The sequence below is a fragment of the Carcharhinus amblyrhynchos genome, chromosome 1 (assembly GCF_965287045.1).
Source record: "Carcharhinus amblyrhynchos chromosome 1, sCarAmb.v2.hapA, whole genome shotgun sequence".
In the NCBI taxonomy this organism is placed as follows: Eukaryota; Metazoa; Chordata; class Chondrichthyes; order Carcharhiniformes; family Carcharhinidae; genus Carcharhinus; species Carcharhinus amblyrhynchos.
The window spans coordinates 132892011-132915300 of NC_137324.1; the positions used below are offsets into that span (position 1 = coordinate 132892011).

General features: G+C 40.7%; 1 protein-coding gene across 1 annotated transcript in view; it reads left to right on the forward strand.

The window, feature by feature from the left end:
* The window catches only part of lrba (LPS-responsive vesicle trafficking, beach and anchor containing), an 888619-nt gene that overhangs the window by 655450 nt on the left and 209879 nt on the right, over nt 1–23290 (forward strand). The window contains exons 44-45 of the mRNA XM_080192970.1: nt 10137–10277; nt 13855–13974. Coding sequence (XP_080049096.1) covers nt 10137–10277; nt 13855–13974 — 261 coding nt within the window. The remainder of the gene's footprint in view (nt 1–10136; nt 10278–13854; nt 13975–23290) is intronic.

The following is a 23290-nucleotide window of genomic DNA, read 5'->3' on the forward strand; positions in this document are numbered from 1 at the left end:
ATGTGAAGGCAAACCATGTGAAAACCAATGGGATAATTATGTAGAATTACATAGAATTTTACAGCACTAAAACAGGTTGTTAGGTCCAACAGATCTCTGCTATAAATAATACACACAAACTAGATGGCTATTTAAAGGAGCATGTGTTCACAGGTTCTGGATTTGGGACTGATCAAATGTGTCCTTAAAACTCTCACATCTACTGTTTAATGATTCTTGCTGGAAAATGTGCACAGGCTGATTGAAGTCAGGAAATGTCTGGCATTTGGGGGCAAAGGGAAAGAAAATGTAATTGTTATTTTAATTTTCAGGAAGGAGGACTTTGTAATTTAAAAAAGCACACACACACAAACACACACAATTGGAAAAATAGCGTATCGATTGTCTTTGCTCTCTACCAAGAACTCCATCATCTCCCTGGTGATGATCAGTGACTGAAGCATTGGTGTTGTATTTGACACCAAGGTGAACTTATTAGCACCATCAAAAAAACTGCCTACTTCCACCTCCATAACATCAACCGACTCCACCTCCACATCACTTCATCTGCTGCTTATCCATGTTTTTCTTACCTCTTTACTTTGCTAGTACTCTCCTGACCTACCTCTCATTGTTCAAACTTCATAAACTCAAGCTCATCTAAAACTCGGATGTTCTTATCCTAACTTATACCAGTTTCTGTTCAAACATCACCCCTGTGCTGACTGACTGACATTGGTTCCTGTCTTATAAGACTCTAAAATTATAAGACTCTAAAATTATTATTAGAATTAAGACTGTAAATTATAAAGCTCTAAAATTTAAAAATCCTCCATGGCCTCACCCCTGTTTATTTTCATAAACTCCTCCAGCTCAGTGTTTGCCCATCCCAGATTTTAATTGCTCCACCATTAGCAGCTATTCCTTCATCTGCCTAGACCCGGAACTCTGGAATTCCTCCTCCTCTCTAGCTTTCTTTCTTCCTTTAGGACTCTCCTTAAAACCTACCTCTTCCATTATCTTTTGGTATTTGATCTAATGTCTGCTCTGTGGCTTGGTGGCAGATAATGTTTGATAACAGTCCTGTTTGTGCCTTGGGACATTTCACTGTGTTAAAGACACTGTTGTAACTGTCTCAATAGAATGCTTTCTGTTATCATGTGTTTGATTCTGCAGCATATATTAAATTGATCAGGGTTTAAACTTTTTATTGTATTTGTGTTTTCAGAAATTATAAGGTCACTTCATATCCTTACTGAATTGTAATACAGGAATATTTAATATATGATAAAAACTACACTTGTGATTGTGCAATTGTTCAGTTCTGATAAAGAAAATTCCCAAATTTGCTTAAAATTGTACATTTGTCCTGTGTGGAAATGACTTTGTGTAACAATAATAGACGCATTTATTTAATAGTGTTTGGAGGAATAAAGGGCAAACCTCTGCCAATATCTCACTGCCTTCTGTAAATATATCATGCAACTGTGACATGGAACTGTAACCTATATACGAGTGAAGACACTGTCTGACCAGTAGTCAGGAGATAATGGTCATATTTTTAAGAAATGTATTCTCTGAATACTGTACCCTGTCTTCATTTGTCATAAACCTGCTGTGAAACCTGTGATGTATAGTACTGTCATTACAGATGTATTGTTAGAGGGCTTCCACAAGGTTCTTCATGCACAGCAATTAATTTATTGCCGTAAACAATATGTATTGCTCTCATTGAAGCAAAGTGGATTTTTTTTAATGAGGTGGATGTTATTACTGCAATAAATCAGTGCAAACTTGTAATGTATAATTCAATGTGTGTATTCCCTGTGTTACTTCACTGAATAAGCCAACAGTGCATCAGTGTCAGCCCTGAGCTCAAAATGCTCCAGACTATGCTCCCACTTGGTATCTAAATATGTTTCTTTAATTTGCTTGTAAATAAATACAATCTAAGGTGCAATGAGAATGCTGCACTGTATGCTTTAATTTTTAAAATACATTATCCCTCTTCAGAAGTAAAAAATGTAGTTTATTTAGTTCCCATAAAGCATGTTGTCTCCATAGATTGGTGCACACTTGCATTTTAAAAATGAACTAAAATCAATCTAGATTAGTTTTAGACAAATGTTCTTAAGGAATAGACTAATTCAAATTGATCCAATTGAAATTCAGTTGCACCTTCCAAATCAATTGAATTGATATGCACTTACCAGGATATATAATCGGATTATATAAAATCTATGTATTTTCATAAAAACATACCTGAAATGGTTTCAATTGAAGTAATCTTTCAGCTGTGTTGTGTTAGATTAAGGTGTAAACTAAGTATTTCCAGGACCAAATTGCCAATCTTGGAACAAACTGTCAATGTTTTCACGTTAGTTGACTCTAGGACTGAGATAGCTGTTACATTTTGTTGGAAGGTAGCATTTCTTAACTTTCTCCATGTTGAGGTGCCTGGTAACCTAGGAAAGTGTGTCTCGCCAGTAAACCAAGAAAGTTGTTCACTGAATAGAAAAGACCTCTGTAGGCAGTTATGCTGCAGCATTTAGGGTAAGGCAAGCTGTCTCTGGACGTACAAGCCAGGGATTCCATTAAAGTTGAGCACAATTTTATGGATTTTTTAAATTGTGATTTAATATTCAACCTTGATAAATTTATTGATTTCATTTTGACCATACTATGAATAGAAGAAATCTATTTGAGTAGTGTGTTTTTCAAACTGCCAGTTAACCCACCGAAGGCTCTGATTAATGAGAATCTCTCTACCTACTTTCTGGAGTTCTGGTGTTAGCCAGCTGGCCGAAGAATCAGTGCAGCAACCAAATAAAATAAAGGGTACTAGAAACTAGAGAAAATAGAGAAAATGTGGTCTACAGGTATGCAATAGTTGGTGCAAACTAAAGAACAAGAGAGAGATGCCTGCTAATTTTATTAGCAGCAAAACTATAAAAGCATTCTTTATGCATGCATTCATGATTTTACTACAATAATGTATTCCATATAAGGCATAATAGAAGAATGTAACTGAGACAAAGTCTAGGAAAGGAAAAAGTCATGGACAGGGAAACTTCAAAGAGGGAATATGGAAGCCCGTGGCTGGTTGTTAGAGACCATGAAAGGTCTGCAAATGAAAATATAATTATCACCTATACAACTTAGATTTTGATGGTTTGCTGGGGGAGAGTTAAGAGAAATTACAACAGACCACAGCAGATGTGTTTTCATGTGCACTCAGGAGAGGTGTATAGGATTGACCCTCATGACCCCTACAAAATTGAGACAGAGAAGAATTTGCAGTTTAAGAACATAAGAAATAGGAGCAGGAGTAGGCCATCTAGCCCCTCGAGCCTGCCCCGCCATTCAATAAGATCATGGCTGATCTGTCGTGGCTCAGTTCCACTTTCCCGCCCTCTCCCCATAACCCTTAATCCCCTTGCCTACCAAAAACCTATCAACCCGCGTCTTAAAAATATTTAGCGAGGCAGCCTCCACCACTTCAACGGGCAGAGAATTCCAGAGATTCACCACTCTTTGAGTGAAGAAGTTCCTCCTCAACTCCGATCTAAACCGCTCCCCCCTTTATCTTGAGGCTGTGCCCTCTAGTCCTACTGTCCTTTCTGAGTGGGAAGAGCCTCTCCACCTCTATCCTATCCATCCCATTCATCATTTTATATGTCTCAATTAGATCTCCCCTCATTCTTCTAAACTCTAACGAGTACAAGCCTAGTTTATTCAGCCTCTCCTCATGGCTCAACCCCCTCAACTCCGGTATCAGCCTAGTAAATCTCCTCTGCACTCCCTCCAAGGCCAAAATATCCATGCGTAAGTGTGGCGACCAAAACTGCACACAGTACTCCAGCTGCGGCCTCACCAGTGCCCTATACAGCTGCAGCAAGACCTCCCTACTTTTATATTCAATCCCCCTCGCTATGAAGGCCAGCATCCCATTAGCCTTCCTGACCACCTGCTGCACCTGCAGGCTGGGTTTTTGCGACTCATGCACAAGGACCCCGAGGTCCCTCTGCACCGCCGCCTGCTGCAGTTTTTCACCATGTAAGTAATAGTCCTTCCTACCATTATTCCTACCAAAATGGACAACCTCACATTTGCCAACATTAAATTCCATTTGCCAGTTCCTGGCCCATTCGCCCAGCCTGTCTAGATCCTTCTACAGACTCTCCACACCCTCCGCGCAATTTGCCGTTCCACCAATCTTGGTGTCATCAGCAAATTTCGACACCATACACTCGGTTCCCTCCTCCAGATCATCTATATAAATGGTAAATAGCTGAGGCCCCAGCACCGACCCCTGAGGCACTCCACGAGTCACCATAATTTTAACAAGTTTAATAATTTTCTGGTTTTAAAATAAAATCATAAGTACTCTTAATCATTACCTAAAAACTAGAAATTTGACTGGGGAAAAATACAGGTGAAAATTTCTGTCCCTAAAGCTTCCATTGCCCTATTGCTTTGGGCCAAATATCAGCTACATTTTGAAAGCTGGTTTGCACTTGTTTTGATTTTTCTATTTCTGTGCAGTGCCATTGATTGGTCTTTGTTTTGTTGTTCAACAGATATAAATAAATGCTCCATTAGCCTTTTCTCTGTCTTCTCTGGTCAAAGGATAGCGTGCAATATAGTTTCTAATTCAATTTGTAGTCCTCCTAACCTCGTCTAAATGGTTGTTCTTCATTCATGAGCTTAGACAGTGAATGCAGGTCAGCATTGAATTATGAGGTGCAGTGGTTTATCTGAACCATAGAAATTATGGACACTTTCTAGTATGGTATCACTAGATTGTGATCAGGAGGGGAAACCTTGACATGTTTCCCCTACCTGGCATTAAACCCAGTAGTATTTCCCTGGTTCAGATCAGCTAAAGGATAAAGTCGCCATAGTCCCAGATGACCATAGGCTGCTCTCCCCTTTGAGGGGAAGAGATGAATGGTGGGGGGAGGAGGGGATGGAAGCTGACTGGTGATGACTTAACCTGGGGATCACCACATCTCAGGCATGGAGTAAGGTTGAGAAGGCAGATCTTCATGACTAATACAGTACCAGATCAACTAATATAGCACCAATGATGAAATCTTGGACTATTCTGGGTTGCGTGGGCAGTATCACACAGCCTTTGTACACTGTTTTTGGAGAACAATGCATAAATTTCAAACAAGAATTTGAATTATTTTGCAAAACCTTAAGTCTAGTCATGAACCTTAACTAAACGTTAAATGTTTAAACAACTTATAATGACATTTTGTAAAACTAATGGTATTTATTAAAAGAGAAGTTGAAAGTTTTTCACTGATTATAAAAATAGAAGAGTTTGTCAAAATATGAACAAATGTTTTAATCAAATTGCATTTTTGTAGAACCTGTTTACTTAGAGAGTGTTGTCACCAAAGTGATTTTATAATCTTTATGTTTTGCTTCAGAAACATAGGACAGGATTTTACCATCTTGCTTATCCTGAAATCATAAAGTCTCACGCGAGGTCAACAGATCTTTCCACTCACCCACTCCAATTCCTGTGAAAGGCAGGATGGTAGAATTCCTGATTTATCACAATCAATTATAATGCAAAGAAAATAATAATCTGCATTGCATGTAGCACTTTTAATAAATGCTTTTCTCATTAATGTTTTTGCCATCAATACTTAAACAGTAAATAATATTTTGCAAAGTAAATAATCTATTTGTATTGAACTAAGTCAAATGCATTAACGTTTCTATGGACTGACTTTGCACAGACCTTGAAGCAATTAATTTAAAATTCACTGATCCTGTTAATATGTGCATAACCATTCCATTACCAATACAAAGACAATATGTTGTGCATGCTGCAGATCAGAAGAAAATGGTGGAAATGCTCAGTAGTTCTGACAGCATCTGTGGAGAGAGAAACAGAACTAACATTTCAGGTTGTTGACCTTTTGTTGAAACTGGAAAAAATTAAGAGATATAACAGGGAAGTGAAAAAACAGGAGAAGGAGACGAGACAATCAAATAAAGATCTGTGAATAATGGAAGGCAAGAGAGATTAAATTAGAAAGGGATGATGGCCAATTCCGAGGAGACAGTAATGGAAGAAATCAAGAAACAAAACATAAATCCAGAGGATCTGTAAATGTAGATAAATCGTAAGCTACAGCAGTTATTGTCCAAACAGATAAAGTAGAGATGGAGAAAGGAGACACTTTCAAAATCATATAAATGGAGTATTGGACATGTCGCTGAGGGCAGGCAGCACTGATGCCATATCTGTGCCACTGGAGGCCATATTGTGAGCCAAATAGTACTCAAATAGAAGGGCCCATAGCCTGATAGAAGCTGTAAAGATGGCAAGATGCCCATGGGCTCTGGATGGGCCACCTGCCACCTTTCTCACCTCTAACAAAACAGCATTTTGGCAGGGAGTCATCAGGCCTCCCTACCTGTCCCCAAAGGCTCTGCAAAATTCAGCTAGTATATTATTTGCTGTGCAGACGTTTAATTCATAGAATGGAATCCCTACAGAGCAAAAAGGGGCCATCTGGCCCATTGAGTCAGCGCCAATCACAATCCCTTCTGGCCCTATCCCCGTAACCCCGCTATTTGCCCTGCTAACCCCTTGACACTAAGGGGCAATTTAGCATAATTAATCACCCTGACCCGCACATCTTTGGAGTGTGGGAGGAAAGTGGAGCACCCGAAAGAAACCTATGCAGACACGGGGATGTGCAAACTCCACACGGATGGTGACCCAAGCCAGGAATCAAACATGGGCTCCTGGAACTGTGAGGCAGCAGTGCTAACCACTGTGCTGCCATGTCAACCCAAGTGTTTTATAAGTTAGATTGGTATGTTATGGACAGAGTCACAGAGAACCACTGAAACCCCTATTCCCTTTCATACTCAGTATTTGTTTTAAAAGGAAGATGTGTGTGTTTCTTTATTCTGGAGTGTGTGTCATGGTTTGAATAACCAGCAACACATCTTTTGAGGGTTTAAATAAAGAGGATTATTTGTTCACATATTCAGCCCAGAAATCAAATGCTATGTCACTCACTCAGCCTGTGACGCGCACACTCCTGTAAGTGCATTTAAACAAAATAGTGCACTTGTACAAAATAATTCATTTGAATGGTTTGTCTTCGAAAACACACATAGCAGGCCTTAAGAAGAGGATAATTTCACTCTTGAACTGCAGTCTAGGTGAATTTATTGGCTGATGTTAAACACTAGAGTTGCTGCAAGATTCTTTCAAAAAGTTGAAATTCTGCAAGACACAAGGTTACTTGTAGTCTCGTCACAAGGAAGTCAGTTTGCTGTATTGGTGGACTCAAAGGGACAGCCTTGGAAACCTTATGATAGAGTCTGTACTTTTTAAGGCATTGCTGTTGCTGCCTTTTTTTGCTGCTACTGTGTCTTTCTACAGACCCCACTTAAAGATTAAAAAGGGAGACCTTGTTGTGTGGCTTCTCATTGTCCATTTTTCCCAATATAGCGTTGGGCTCAACTTGATTGGCAACAACCTGGATTATTGCTTGCAACATTCACTCTGCCGGGGCATGGGTTGGGTTGAGGTAATCACCGTCTTGGTTTCAGAATGACCCGTTGAACTCAGGAAATATCTTTTGGATTGTCTCAGGAGAAGGCTAGTGACATCTCCTTCATCTGGAATGTGTCTTTTTGTGCTTCCAAAGCAATGTGGCAGTTGTGAATCCACAGAACAGATCCACTACCCCCAGTAGCTGCCTTTTGCAGCATTTTAATGTCCATAAGAAAAGTCAGTTCCTGATGATTCTACACTGTTCGTGTTATAGAAGTAATGAAGAGTGCATGACTTCACTGGGCATTGATGGTAAGTGGACATGAGTTGACTTCATTCAGAAAAATTAATTGCTCTTCGGATTGAAGATCAGAACCCTGACTTTTGTGGAGAATAAATTAGGATTCTGTAGGTATGGCTCCTAGACTCTTGATAACAGAGAGCTTCTCCGTGCACTGAAAATGACTGCCTTTTGCCGCAAAATAAATATTTACACAGAAATTTGTTGAGCATAAAATGTTTATATTTTAGTAGGTTTCCCATGCTTTCTTTCATTATAAATATAATTGACTTTCATTAAACTCAGGGGTATTATGGCACTAAATGCATTATGTTTGTGCCCTTGTCCTAATTATCGCCAAGTCCCATTTGCCGATTACCCCTCTGCTAGCCCAGGGCATCGACACCTCAACTCTGAAATTTTCAGTTTTATTTTTAAATTCAACCATGGCCTCATCCCACCTATCTCTGAAATGTCCTCCAATTCTGCAACCATTTGAGTTAGCTGCACTCCTTTAATTCTGATTTCCTGACCATCTATAATTTTAATTGCTCCACCATTTGGTTGCAATTGCTTCAGCAGCCAATATTATAAGCTTGAATTCTCTCCCTAAATCTGTCCACCTTTAAACCTCTCTTTCCTCTTTTAAATACTCCTTAAAACTTACCTCTTTGGCCAAACCTTTGGACATCTCTTTCATACCTCATTATGTAGCTTGGTCAAATTTTGCTTTACAATGCGCCTGTGGATTATTTTGGACTTCTTATTGTCTTAAAGGTGATATATAAATACAAAGTGCTGTTGTATGTATATAACATTTTGCTACTTTAAGTATGTTTATAGCTAAAAGGCAACAATGCAGAGTCACTCAGGGCAGAATTTATGATCCCTCCCTGGCAGGTCTGCAAGTGGGGAAACATATAAAATTCCTCGAGTAGATTTCCCACTACTCTCCTGCCAATTCCCAACTTGTCTGCAATTTTACAGAGGACGGGTGAGGACTCTTGCTGCAATGAAGGCCCTTACGTGGCTATTTGTTGGCTACTAAGGGCTGCTTACTGCCTAGCAACAATTTTGAGGCAGATAGGAGGCATTCAGGGGTTGATGGTGGTTGTGGGGGAGTGGGGAGGGAGCTCCTGTTTGGGTCACCTTTCCACAGTGGGTGCCCCCAATCCTTGGGATGTGTCCTTTCCCTCCATCTGGCTTCTCCATTAAGACCCCTAACCACACCTCTCCTTTACCCCTCAAAGCCTCGCTTCCCCTCTTTGCCATGAGATGCCTGCACTAACCTGGTCCTGGACTCTGGGACTTGGAATCTGAGGACTGTTGTTATCCCAGTGCTGACACAAATGGATGTGAAGGGGTGATCCTGTCTGTAGGCAATTAATGATCCTCGGAGCCACTGCGACAACTTCAGCTGCCTGATCTTTTGATTGTTCATCATGGTGAGCTTCCCACTGCTCTCCACAACACATTGGCTCAATGGAAATGAGGCCCAAGAACAGGGGTGCCTCACACCTCATTAATTATCACCTTGCATGAATTTCTAAGGCAAAAAAAAGAAAGGCAGTTAAGTTTAACAGTTAACAACTTCAGTTAGGATAAAACCTAATTTCTGACAGATCAATAGTTGTATCATGTAATAATGTGAGTGACAATAATACAATGTACTGCTGGAAATTTGAATAAAATTGATATAGATAAGTACATCATTGTTTCTTCCACCCCCACCTTATGTCAGAGCATCAAAATGCCTTTTGGATGATTCCGAAGTTTTTCTCTCCATTACCCTACACGGAATTCCAGCTATTCTTCATGTGAAGAAGTCCCTCCTGACATCAGCCCTAAGCCTCCATTTTGCTGATTTGTTCACCATCCTTTGCCCAATGTTCATCGTTTAAATGATACAGTTTAATCTTTTTTATTCTACTTAATATCCGTGTATCTTTATATTCACCTTAAGGCAAAACCATTGAGGTTTTCTCACCTTTCCAATAACTAACTTTTTTGAAACTAGGAATCAGACTTCTGACCCTTCTACGCTCCACTTCCAGGATTCAAATGCTTCACTTGTGCCTCAGTGATCAGACCCGTGTGCTTGTTACATGCAAAAATTTCTTACAGCTGCAGATCGCTCTATACGCAGAAACATTTTCAAATTAAATTTTGTGCACAAGATTCTCAGTAGAATGATGCTTAAAACTGGAGTAATTTAATATTGGATAATCGTTAATTCAAGATGTTTAGCCATGTTAGATTATCAAAACCTAAACAGCAAGGTGCTTGTAGGCAAGATAACCTTTTTGAATTTTTTATTTCTTTTTTTTATTTTTCCCTTAGCCCATTGGAGCCCTTAACCCCAAACGAGCAGCCTTTTTTTCGGAGCGCCATGAAAGCTGGGAAGATGATCAAGTTCCTGCTTTCCACTATGGGACTCATTATTCGACCAGTAGCTTCACACTCGCATGGTTATTGAGAATTGTAAGTACAATGGCTGTAAAATTAAAAACTGCTTCATTCAGTCAGCAGCTTAATGTGGCTCTTTCATTGAAAAAAAACACACAATCATCCCTTGATTAAGGTTGGATAAAACAGCACAAAGCAGACATAAATCCTGCATGTAAACTAGAATATTTAGGCTAATGCCTAGTACTGGTACTTAATTTTTTTCCAAATCAGAATATATTTAAGATAATTTAAAATTTAATTTCACAGCTTTGTTTTAGTATATTTTGGGCTTAGTTAAGTGATAATTTGAAAACACGGCACATAAAGTATGCCTACAAAATAATTTACGGTTATTAGACCTCTTTATGATGTAAAACCTCATATAGAAAGAAAAATGTGAAAAACTGCTTTCTTCAGTAGCATTCAGTTATTGTTGCACTACAGTATATTTTTACGCATTGTGTTGCAGGTGTGCATTGATGATTGCAAATAAACTTGCCTATTATTGTTCAGTAATGCTACTAAGAATCTAACTCTTTAATTTCATTCTTAATGTATGATTGGTTTAACATGTATAGTAGAAAATGCTTGAAATCAGATGGCAACTATGGAGAGGAAAGACAGATTGTTGACATTTTGGATATGTATTTCTTCATTCAAACTCTTCTGGTCTTAATTTTCAATTTTTATTTCAGATTTCCAATCTTTGCAGCTTTTGTATTTTACATTGACTATATAGTTCTTGATTGCTTTAAGCATCTACCCACACTTCCTTATTTCACTTTTTTCCCCCCGAGTACTGACTGTATTTAAGCAGTTGTAAATCAAATAATATAACATAGAATAATGATTAGATTTTCAGAACATTTCCTGCAGCTACAGTTCTCTTTCCCCCCATATACATATTGGCCATCCTTTTACACTTCATCCCTGTGTCCGTTGATGTATTAACCTAAACACCAAGTGTTAGCAGTATGTAGACTAAATTCAGATAATTGTTTTGGAGGGCATTACAGCTGAGCCTGATCCTGACCTCACTGAATGTTCATATAAAAACCATGATCGGCAGTGGGAATGCTAGCTGATTTTTCTCCCCCTCCCCCAGCTACCATCTGGAATAAAAGATATTCAGTGTCAGTAATTCGAGAAAGAGGAAGCGGAAGAAAAGGCAGAATGGAGTCGGAAAAAGGGATGAGACATAGGGGAAGGTGAGAAGGTGTGTGGTTGTGGGGTAGAGGAAAAAAGAGAGGGGTTGAAAAGGGGAACAGGGAATGAGGGATGATAAAGAGTATTAGCCATTGATAGAAAGTGGGATTGAGAGGTCACGAGGAAAGGATGAGAGGGATAAGAAAAAGAGGGAATGGAAAATGTGGAACAAAATAGTGGAGTCAAAGAAGGGGAAATGAGAGTAAAGCATAGAATGAGACTGATGGATAAATAGGAACTGTGTGAAGTTAGGAAGAAGGGATTAATAGATGAGGAGAGAAGAATGAGAAAATGCTGAACTAAATGATCCTTTTCTTCCTTGCTTCATGATTTCTTTAGAGTTGCATGGTTTTCAGCATGGAAATTCTTAATTATCTCACACAACAATTTGCATTTAGTGAATAAGTTGACAGATATTTGCCAGTTTTAAATTATACAACTATACATATTTTTCCTTACATTTATCTTGTTTCTAGTCCCATTACTGTCTTCTATAATCGTACTTTTTCCATCAACTGTAAATGTTCAATAGACTGGTTTTACTTGATAAAAATTGCGCCAATGATTGACCAGACTAATTCTACCGTAAGAACATAAGAAATAGGAGCAGGAGTAGGCCACCTAGCCCCTCAAGCCTGCCCCGCCATTCAATAAGATCATGGCTGATCTGAAGTGGCTCAGTTCCACTTTCCCGCCTTCTCTCCATAACCCTTAATCCCCTTGCCTACCAAAAACCTATCTACCCGTGTCTTAAATATATTTAGCGAGGTAGCCGCCACCACTTCAACGGGCAGAGAATTCCAGAGATTCACCACCCTTTGAGTGAAGAAGTTCCTCCTCAACTCTGTTCTAAACTGCCCCCCCCCCCCCTTATCTTGAGGCTGTGCCTTCTAGTCCTGCTGTCCTTTCTGAGCGGGAAGAATCTCTCTACCTCTACCCTATCCATCCCCTTCGTCATCTTATACGTCTCTATGAGATCCCCCCTCATCCTTTGAAACTCCAATGAGTACAAGCCCAGTCTATTCAGCCTCTCTTCATAGTTCAACCCCCTCAACTCCGGTATCAGCCTAGTGAACCTCCTCTGCACTCCCTCCAAGGCCAAAATATCCTTGCGCAAGTGCAGTGACTAAAACTGCACACAGTACTCCAGCTGCGGCCTCACCAGTGCCCTGTACAGTTGCAGCAAGACCTCCCTGCTTTTATATTCAATCCCACTCGCTATGAAGGCCAGCATCCCATTTGCCTTCCTGATCACCTGCTGCACCTGTAGGCTGGGTTTTTGCGACTCATGCACAAGGACCCCCAGGTCCCTCTGCACTGTAGCATGCTGCAGCTTTTCGCCCTTTAAATAGTAATCCCTCCTACTATTATTCCTGCCAAAGTGGATAACCTCACATTTGCTAACATTGTACTCCATCTGCCAGGTCCTCGCCCACTCGCTTAGCCTATCTAGATCCCTCTGCAGACTTTCCACACCCTCCGCACAATTTGCTTTTCCACTTATCTTTGTGTCATCAGCAAATTTCGACACCCTACACTCAGCCCCCTCCTCCAGATCATCTATATAAATGGTAAATAGCTGAGGCCCCAGCACCGATCCCTGGGGCACTCCACTAGTCACCAACCGCCAATCTGAATAGCACTCATTGATGCCTACTCTCTGCCTCCTATTAGACAGCCAATCTTCTATCCATGCTAACACCTTACCCCCAACTCCATGCCCCCTAACCTTCTGTAGCAACCTTTTGTGCGGCACCTTATCAGACTTACCAGTTGGACATGTAATTGAATCTGACTCATTCCACCCTTGACAGATTCTATAACTTCTTAATTCATTGGATAAGTTTTGCTAGTTCTCAGTCTGGTAAATGCTGCAGTGGATGCAGTAACAGAGCATTCTATAATTTGGAGAGAACTATCTAGCACTTATCAGTGCTTGTTCTGTCAAAAGATCAGACTTTGTTTCTTTCTTTATGGATGCTTCCTGTTCTTCCAACATAACCAGGAATGTCTTATACAAATATAGATCCTGCCAATAAATTGTTCAGCATTAGAGAGAAATTAGTGATATCTGGAAGGTACAAAATAGGAAAAAGCAAAGTTTTGTAAAATAATTTTTTAGGTCTTTACTAAGCAGATTGCACTGTAAATAAGTCCTTTGAATTGCTAAAAACTAGATATTGTTTATCCAATAAATAGACCCATTTAAAAATAACCCAATTAAGTTAATTCAGAAGTTTATCTTGATGTCAAAGTGTTCAAGGAGATACGTCAATTCACTATAATCTGACTTCATTTCTGTCAAAGCTCTGTAAATGTCAGATATTGTCTCATCCATAATTTTTGGTCTATAAATATAGGATGGTAATTATTTCTCAATGTTCCTAAATCTTTTCCTGTGCAGGAACCATTTACTACCTTCTTTCTAAACCTACAAGGAGGAAAATTTGATCATGCTGACAGAACATTTTCAGCAGTGTCCAGAGCATGGCGGAACTGCCAGCGCGATACATCTGATGTAAAGGTATGTAAAATCCTGTTTTACATTATACTTGAAAATCTGCTCTGTTTGTCTTAAACACTGTGGCCAATGTTTCCATAAGTACAGCTTTCCAAAAAGTAAATTAATCAGTTTCTTTTTGCTGTATTCCATGAAATGAAAAAGTTCTGAAACATTGTGACCATATGTAAGCCAGAGTGGATTTTCTCATTTTCGAAAATACTTGGTCGAGTAGTTTCCATTTTGGTTACGATCTTGTGTACCTCAGCAGAACTGACATTTCAAGATTCCATACCACCTTATTACTATCTTTGCCGGACTTCACCTGTAATTTCTGGACCATCCATGCTCCATTGTCACACCTAGCAAACTCCAAGGTTTAATTCTCTTATTCTTCTTATACATGTTGCCATTCACCATAGTTTCCGTATGACATTGTCCACGCCATGACCATTGCTGTACTGTATGATATACTAAAGTAAAGATAAAGCAAGATTGGAACTTCCCCTAGCTACACAAGCAAAACCTAAAGTAGCCAATTCAGTTCCCACTTGAAATTCTACACCTTGGACATCCTTAATCCACATCCCCTCTACTCCCTTCCTGAAGTTGGGAAATGCACACTCTCATTATTCTGCCATACACTGAGTTAAGCTTCCGGTATCACATTCAGTCCACCATCAATAATGCATATTTCTAATTTTATGATATCAGCTTCCTTTCACCACCTTTTCCCCACCTTAAAATATTAACTCATCCAGAGGGAATCGAGATGAGGTGACTGGGAGCGAGGAGGTTAGCTCACAAATAGAGAAGGATTGTAGACAGTGTAAGAGGGAGGATAGACAGGTGATGGAGAAGAGGAGCGCTCAGACCGAAAGTTTGAGATGTGTCTATTTTAACGCCAGGAGTGTGTTGAATAAAGTGGATGAGCTTAGACCGTGGATCACTGCTTGGAAATGTGATGTGGTGGCCATTACAGAGACTTGGGTGTCTCAGGGACAGGACTGGATACTTCAGGTGCCGGGTTTTAGATGTTTCAGAAAGGACAGGGAGGGAGGCAAAAGAGGTGGGGGGAGTGGCACTGTTGATTAGGGATAGTGTTACAGCTGTAGAGAAGGTGGAGGCCATGGAGGGATTGTCTACAGAGAATCTGTGGGTGGAAGTTCGGAACAAGAAGGGGTTGATAACTTTGCTGGGTGTTTTCTACAGGCCACCCAGTAGTAACAGGGGTGTTGAGGAGCAGATAGGGAAACAGATCCTGGAGAGATGTAGTGATAACAGAGTTGTGATGGGAGACTTTAATTTCCCAAATATCGATTGGAATATCCCTAGGGTAAGGGGTTTGGATGGGGAGGAGTTTGCTAGGTGTGTTCAGGAGGGTTTCCTGACACAGTATGTGGATAAGCCTACAAGAGGAGAAGCTGTATTCGATCTGGTACTAGCTAATGAACCTGGACAGGTGTCGGGTCTCTCAGTGGGAGAACATCTTGGGGATAGTGATCATAACTCTATCTAGTTTACGCTAGCATTGGAAAGAGATAGCATCAGGCGAGTTAGGAAAGTGTTTACCTGGAGTAAGGGGAAATATGAAGCCATCAGGCAGGAAATTAGACGAGTAAATTGGAAGGAGGTATTCTCGGGAAAAAGTACCGAAGTAAGGTGGCAGATTTTCAAGGAGTGTTTGTCTAGAGTTCTGCACGACAACGTTCCGATGAGACAGGGAGGTTTTGGTACGTCACGGGAATCGTGGTGCACGAAAGTTGTAACGAACCTAGTCAAAAGGAAAAGCGTACGAAAGGTTCAGAGAGCTAGGAGGTGTTAGGGATCTAGAGGAGTATATGGCTTGTAGGAAGGAACTTAAGAAGGAAATTAGGAGAGCCAGAAGGGGTCATGAGAAGGCCTTGGCAGGTAAGATTAAGGAGAATCCTAAGGCATTCTACAAATATGTGAAGAGTAAAAGGATGAGATATGAAGGAATAGTAACTACAAAATGTGAAGGTGGGAAAGTTTGTACAGAACCAGTAGAAATAGCAGAGGTGCTTAATGAATATTTTACCTTGGTATTCATGGTGGAAAAAGATCTGGGTGGTTGTACTGCAGGCTTGCGGTGGACTGAAAAGATTGAGTATATGGACATTAAGAAAGAAGATGTGTTGGAAATTTTGAATAGCATCAAGGTAGATAAGTTGCTGGGACCGGATTGGATGTACCCAAGGTTACTGTGGGAGGTGAGGGAAGAGATTGCAGAACCTCTGGCGATGATCTTTGCGTCGTCGATGGAGATGGGAGAGGTTCCAGAGGATTGGAGGATTGCGGATGTGGTTCCTATGTTCAAGAAAGGGAATAGGGATAGCCCAGGAAATTACCGACCGGTGAGTCTAACCTCAGTGGTTGGCAAATTGATGGAGAAGATTCTGAGGGACAGGATTTATGAACATTTAGAGAATTTTAGTATGCTCAGTAGTAGTCAGCATGGCTTTGTCAAAGGCAGATCGTGCCTTAAGAGCCTGGTTGAGTTCTTTGAAAATGTGACTAAACACATTGACAAAGGAAGAGCGGTAGATGTGGTTTATATGGACTTCAGCAAGGTGTTCGATAAGGTCCCCCATGCAAGACTTCTTGAGAAAGTGAGAGGGCATGGGATCCAAGGAGCTGTTGCCTTGTGGATCCAGAACTGGCTTGCCTGCAGAAGACAGAGTCGTTGTAGATGGGTCTTTTTCTGGATGGAGGTCAGTCACCAGTGGAGTGCCCCAGGGATCTGTTCTGGGACCCTTGCTGTTTGTAATTTTCATAAACGACCTGGATGAGGAAGTGGAGCGATGGGTTGGTAAGTTTGCTGAGGACACGAAGGTTGGTGGTGTTGTGGATAGTTTGGAGGGATGTCAGAAGTTGCAGCATGACATGGATAGGGTGGAACGCTGGGCGGAGAAGTGGCAGAAGGACTTCAACCTGGATAAGTGTTTAGTGGTCCATTTTGGCAGGTCAAATGGGATGAAGGAGTATAATATCAAGGGTAAGACTCTTCGCAGTTTAGAGGATCAGAAGGACCTTGGGGTCCGGGTCCATAGGACTCTTAAATCGGCCTTGCAGGTAGAGGATGTGGTTAAGAAGGCGTATGGTGTACCGGCCTTCATCAATTGAGGGATTGAGTTTAGGAGTTGGGAGATAATGCTGCAGCTTTATAAGACCCTAATCAGACCCCTCTTGGAGTACTGTGCTCAGTTCTGGTCACCTCATTACAGGAGAGATGTGGAAGCTATTGAAAGGATGCAGAGGAGATTTACAAGGATGTTGCCTGGATTAGGTGGCATGCCTTATGAGGATAGGTTGAGGGAGCTCGGTCTTTTCTCCTTGGAGAGATGAAGGACGAGAGGTGACCTGATAGAAGTGTATAAGATATTGAGAGGTATAGATCGGGTGGATTGTCAGAGGCTTTTTCCCAGGGCTGAAATGGTTGCTATGAGAAGACACAGGTTTAAGGTGCTGGGGAGTAGATGCAGAAGAGATATCAGGAGTAAGTTTTTCACTCAGAGGGTAGTGGGTGAGTGGAATCAGCTGCTGTCAGTGGTGGTGGAGGCAAATTCAATAGGGTCTTTTAAGAGACTTCTGGATGAGTACATGGGACTTAATAGGATTGAGGGTTATAGGTAAGCCTAGTAGGTAGGGATATCATCGGTGCAATTTGTGGGCCGAAGGGCCTGTTTGTGCTGTAGTTTTTCTATGTTCTATCTCTGCCAACTGCAACCTGCCTGGTGCTCACTCCTAACACACCAGTCCTGTTTTCACTACCCTTCCACCTGCTTCCTCTCCCCATGCCTTGATTTAAAACCCTTGTCCTTTTCTACTAATTCTTTAATGATCTTATTCCAATCTTCCTTTGCCACTTTTTCTAGCCCAGTGCATTCCATGTCCCTTCAGTTCACACCCTTCACTTTTGAGTCTGAACCCTGAGTTCATTTTATCATCCACTTTTTTGCTGAATCCTACAGAGCTCTGAGTCCTTATTGCTTTACATTCTGAACTTCTGTTTCTAAGCTTTCAAGTTTGCTACCTTTCTCCCCATTTTCTCATCAAAATCTGCCTATTCACACTTCTTTTATTCATTTGCCATTGATTTCCCATTCCTACTCAGTGTTTGAAATTGTTCATCCATTTTCTTGATATGAAGCATTTGGAGTGGGATGTTTTGCTGCACTCAATAATTTAATTGCATGTAATTTAATGTTTTTCAAATCCCTTGCTCAGTCTAATTTTTTCCTGGTTTGTTTTCAAAGTGTAGATGTATTTTGCTAGTCAACTTTACAGCCTGAAAACGGCCAATGTGAGAGATGAGCATTATCATGTTCTCCCCTTTCCCATGGAATATTGCATTGTCGCAAAGCTGCCTGCTAATCAACCCATGATATGACAAACTCGCAAACAATAAAGATTGGCCTATTGGAGTACCTAGTAGGTCTCAGACCCTTTGTTACAACTTCTAACTAATTGTGCACTTTCTCAATTAGTTCTATTTAAAAGATAGTTCAGTGTGATTTCCTTTTAAATATCATTGATGATGTTCTATTGACTGAAAATTACATGCATAGAAGTAAGCTGGGAATTACAATTAACCAACAGAGGAGAAGGCTTCATATTTAAGAAATAAATTGCATTTATGTGAGATTTAGACCAAGATTAACTCCACAAAATTGTAGACACAGCTGCTGGCAGCCAACACCATATTAGAGCATGGCTGAGGGGGGTACTCAACCATTGGCGCACAGTGCAATCAAGTGTGCAGAGTTTGTAAGGAAAGTTCTGTGTGTACTTGGGCAGTGCAGGGGTTTATCACCCTCCTGCCATTGCAGGGGTATAGGAGGCTTATGGTTTACAGACATTATAGACAGTCAAGCTGAGCTTATGGAAGGCAACAGCTGGTATTGGGAGCAGAGTTCTCAGATTTTGGACCTAGTGACAACGACAAGCAATATTTCATCAAGAAAAGCAGAGCAAAGAGCATGTAGCGGGTACAGGCTGCCAAACCCTCAACAGAGAATCAATTTCCAAAGACACGAGATTCCAGGGTATGTTGGAGAACCAGTGCCACAGGAGACTGTGCTTATCTTGGCAGATGTCACAGTGATTTGTTCCTTCATAATAGTGGACGTCACACTATTATGCAGCTCTGCTCACCATACTTGCCAGTAGCTATCCAAGTCACTGTAGCCTTGAACTTCCTTGTCACCTTCCAGGTATCAGCTGTAGATCTTTGGTGGCTTATTACAAACAGCTGCACACCACCACATCACGTTTGTCACCGACACCTTGTTCGCAAGTGCTGGTAGCACATTCGGTTCCAGAAATACACAGCTTCACAGGTACAAATCATGGTGGGGTTTACCTGCCTCACTGGACTCCTCAGGAGAAGGCATCATCAATCACATCTATTTTGGCCATCAAAGCATCAAATGACCATGCAGTGAGATTCTTCAACAGGAAGGGATTTCACTCCCCTTGTCGTAAATTGGTTGAAGACCACAACACAAGTTTCCTGCAAGTGTACACTCACTTTCCTGGCAACTACCATGATTATTTAATCCTGTGATAGTCCTGACTGCTGTAGTTCTTCATTCCAACCCCAAAACAGAGTCAAAGAGGCACTACAAACAAAGCCACTTGCTCAGAAAGCCAATATCAAACAGACTATTGGATTTTTGACGATGCAGTTCTGGTGCTTAGAATGAAATACTCTTGCAATGTTCGTGTGGTGGTCTACTATACTGTCTATAATCTAGTTTCCAGAGAGATATGGATCTTGAAGGTGGTAAGATCTTGGAGGCACGACAGCTCATCAGAAGAAAAGAAGGAGTAGGACATGAAAGAGGAAGAGGGAGGTGCAAATGATTGGTGCTCTGTCCGCACAGAGCGGTGGCCAGGCCCAACACAGGGTGTCATTGATGTCAGGAATCATCTGATCCAAGCACCTTAAGTCCTTCTAATCCAGGAGGATGGTATCATCTGGAACTCAGTTTGAGCTGCCTGTGAAAGGGGGTGTAGTGCTACCTGAGTATGCTAGGTGGAACATTGTCACAGTGGTTAGCACTGCAGCTTCACAGTGCCAGGAACCCAGGTTCAATTCTGGCCTTGGGTGATTGTGTGGAGTTTGTACATTCTCTCCATATCTGGGTTGGTTTCCGCTTGGTGCTCTGATTTCCTCCCACAATTACAAAGATGTTTTGGTTAGGTGGATTGGTCATACTAGATTGCTCCTTAGTGTCCAAAAATATGTAGGTTAGGAGGATTAGCCATGGTAAATCTGCTGGTTAAGGTGAGGGAGGTTGTCCTGGAAAAGATGCTCTATTGAAGAGTTGGTGCAGACTCAGTGAGCTGAATGGCTTCCTGCACTGTAGGGATTCTTTGGATCACTCCACTACCACCTGAGCACATTTGGATGTTAAACTATGCCGATTGGCCATCTGTTCTACTGCTCCATATCCCGTTGTGATGTGCACATATATGGTCAGCTAGCTGGGCAACGTGGCCAGAGGTCAGCTGGCAGTGTCTGAGCAGTGCAGGAACTGGTGCAGTGGAGTCTGGAGGTGAACAGTGCGTCCAGAAAGGCAGCCTGGATCACAGGCTGTGCCGGCTGCTGCTGTTCAATCACAAGGCGCAGGGGGCCAGCCTGCGGAAGCTGCCACTTGAGCTGTGCGGCCTGAACCAACTGCAGATCAGCTGCTCAGGTCAAACCATTTGGCCGACCTGTAAGCCCTGCTGGTTCTCAGTGTGTCTAGAAATGTGCTCACTCCCTGTTCAACAGCCTCGGTCTCCTGGAGCAGCTTGGCAGTTTAGATGTGAACAGTAATCACCACAGGTCCCCACCCCAGGCCACTAGGCCACTGCCACTGCCTCTGCCTCAGCAGCCTTAATGTGTTTGGGAATCAGCTGCAGGCTCTGCCCAGGCTCATTTTCCAGCCTGGCCTCCCCCTCTTGAACTCTATCACTGCTTTAAATAACCTGATCAAGGAGCTACTGCATGGAATCCATCACCTAACAATGCTGATGGTGGGTTCAGCTCAATAAACACAGCTTTTAGTCACTTTTCTATTGTGAAAGAGATTATGTTTATTTAATATATAATGTTTAATAATTTTGAACATCATATGGCAGCCAAAACAGTGACCTATCCTCTCAATGTGGCAGGCAAGAAAAGGCCACAATCAGATCCTCCTCTTTCTTTATGATCTTACAGGCCCCACTTGATTTTTCTTTCCACTGATCTCCATGGAATCCACACCACTGGATCGTATGATTGGATTTTCAATATTTAAGATTGATTTTAATTCTCATTGCCTCCTGTATAGAAACTGCTTGTTTTCAAGCATTACACATGCAGGAGATTTGTCTCAGTGGTGGCAACAATCAGAACTGGAGGGAATCTTCCAAACCATATGGATTCCCTCCAGTTCCCCCTTGGTAGAGGTGGTGGTTTAGACTTAGAAATGGTCCCAGCATTGGTTTCCTGACCCCAAAAGGGAAAATCAAGCCCATGAAGTTCAAATCTTAGTTCACTACACATGTGATGCTGATCTTGGGCATATGATTAAGAGGAAAAAGTAGGTGCTTCCCAACATCCAGAATCACGTGTAGTGAACTAACATTTGAACCTCATGGGCTTTTTTTGTGGTACCTTGGGAATAGCTTCAGTGAGATTATAAAGAAAAGTTTACCAAATAGAGGAAAATGTTCTTATAAACTAATTGATTCCAAATTTGTGTTGCGTAAATGTACTTTGTCTAGTGAGGATGAATTGATAATTCGAATGCTTTCTAGAGCAATCAAATTATTCAAATTAACAGGATTAAACTGTATATTCCCCCTCAAATAAAAGTTTCCATTCAATGGATTTACAGCCCAAAAGCACAAATCAAAACACAAGCTCTTAATGTCCACAACCTGAAGGTTGTTTCCATGGACTTCCATTCTATGTATATTTTAATCACAGAATAAAGTTGCAAATGAGTAGGGCACAACACGTCAGTTTCTCTGACATACCAGTTTATTTCCATGTGTACAGAATATCCAGTTTATGTTAAGGTAATAGACACCAGGACAAATCTTCTGTGATCTTTTTCATTTCAAAAGACCCTCCTGCACAGGGACTGATTGATTATTTTGATTTATTCTTCAAATACCAGTTAGCTGGCTTTGCCTGGAGGCCAGTGGTAATCAACATTGCAGAGAATCACATGAATTGGCTGCAGAGAGAGTTCATGCCAGTAGGTATCACACTTTAATGAAGAAAACTGAAGCATATGTGTGGTCACAACCAATTCACGTCTTCATACTGTGAAAGCTTGGGGTTCATGATCAAAGTAAAGATCTAATCCTTACCTTACTGGGATATAACCTTTGTTTGAACTTATCTCAGTATTTGTATGGGAGTGTTTTTTAACAAATTCAAATTGTTCTTAATTTTTTTGAGAGTTGTTCTTTTTTGATGAAAGCTGTCTTAACTTTCAATATTTCTCTAAATGCCAATTGTATAAATTTACCAGAACCCCAACATTTTCTGATATTTTTTAACACACAATATGTAGCATTTTTAAATCTGAAGCATACATATGATATCTTTCCAGGAGCAGATATTTTATCTCAAAACATAAAGCATATTCAAGTTTTTAGTACAATAATCACAATTCATATCTCAAAAACATTTAAAATATTTTTCTGCTCCTCCTATTAAATCTCCTTGGGAGGTCTTTTGTTTTAAGATTTGAGAAAATTAAGAGCAAAGTTCTGGGAGCTCTACCCAATCCAGTCCTGCTCCCCCTCATTAAAAAATAAATAAACAAATGTTAAGATTTTCCAATAGAGAGGAAATGAACAGAATTCCAGGTATTTTTTTAAAAAAAACTTTAGTTTTAGGAAAATAATCTCAGGCCACTGATTTGGGCATAAGAAATGTATCCAATTAATGACATCAGGATAACTAATTATGCAGATTTTTAAATATATATTATGAATATAAAATGCAGAATAGTGCATCATGTTATTTGTTTAAGGATATTAGACATAACAATTGCATCAGTCTTCATTCTAACTTCTCCCAAAGCAAGAAACAAAAGAGAGCAAGTCAGTATCAATTATATAATACAACATTCAAACTGGAATTGAAGTGATCATAGCATCATAGAACAGCAATAACAACTTGTATTTATATCGCATCTTTAATGTTCTAAAATGTCCCAACATATTTCACAAAAGCATTATCAAACAAAACTTGATCCCAAGCTGCGCAAATTATAGGCTAGGTGATCAAAAGTTTGATCAAAGAAATAGCTTTTAAGGAGCATTTTAA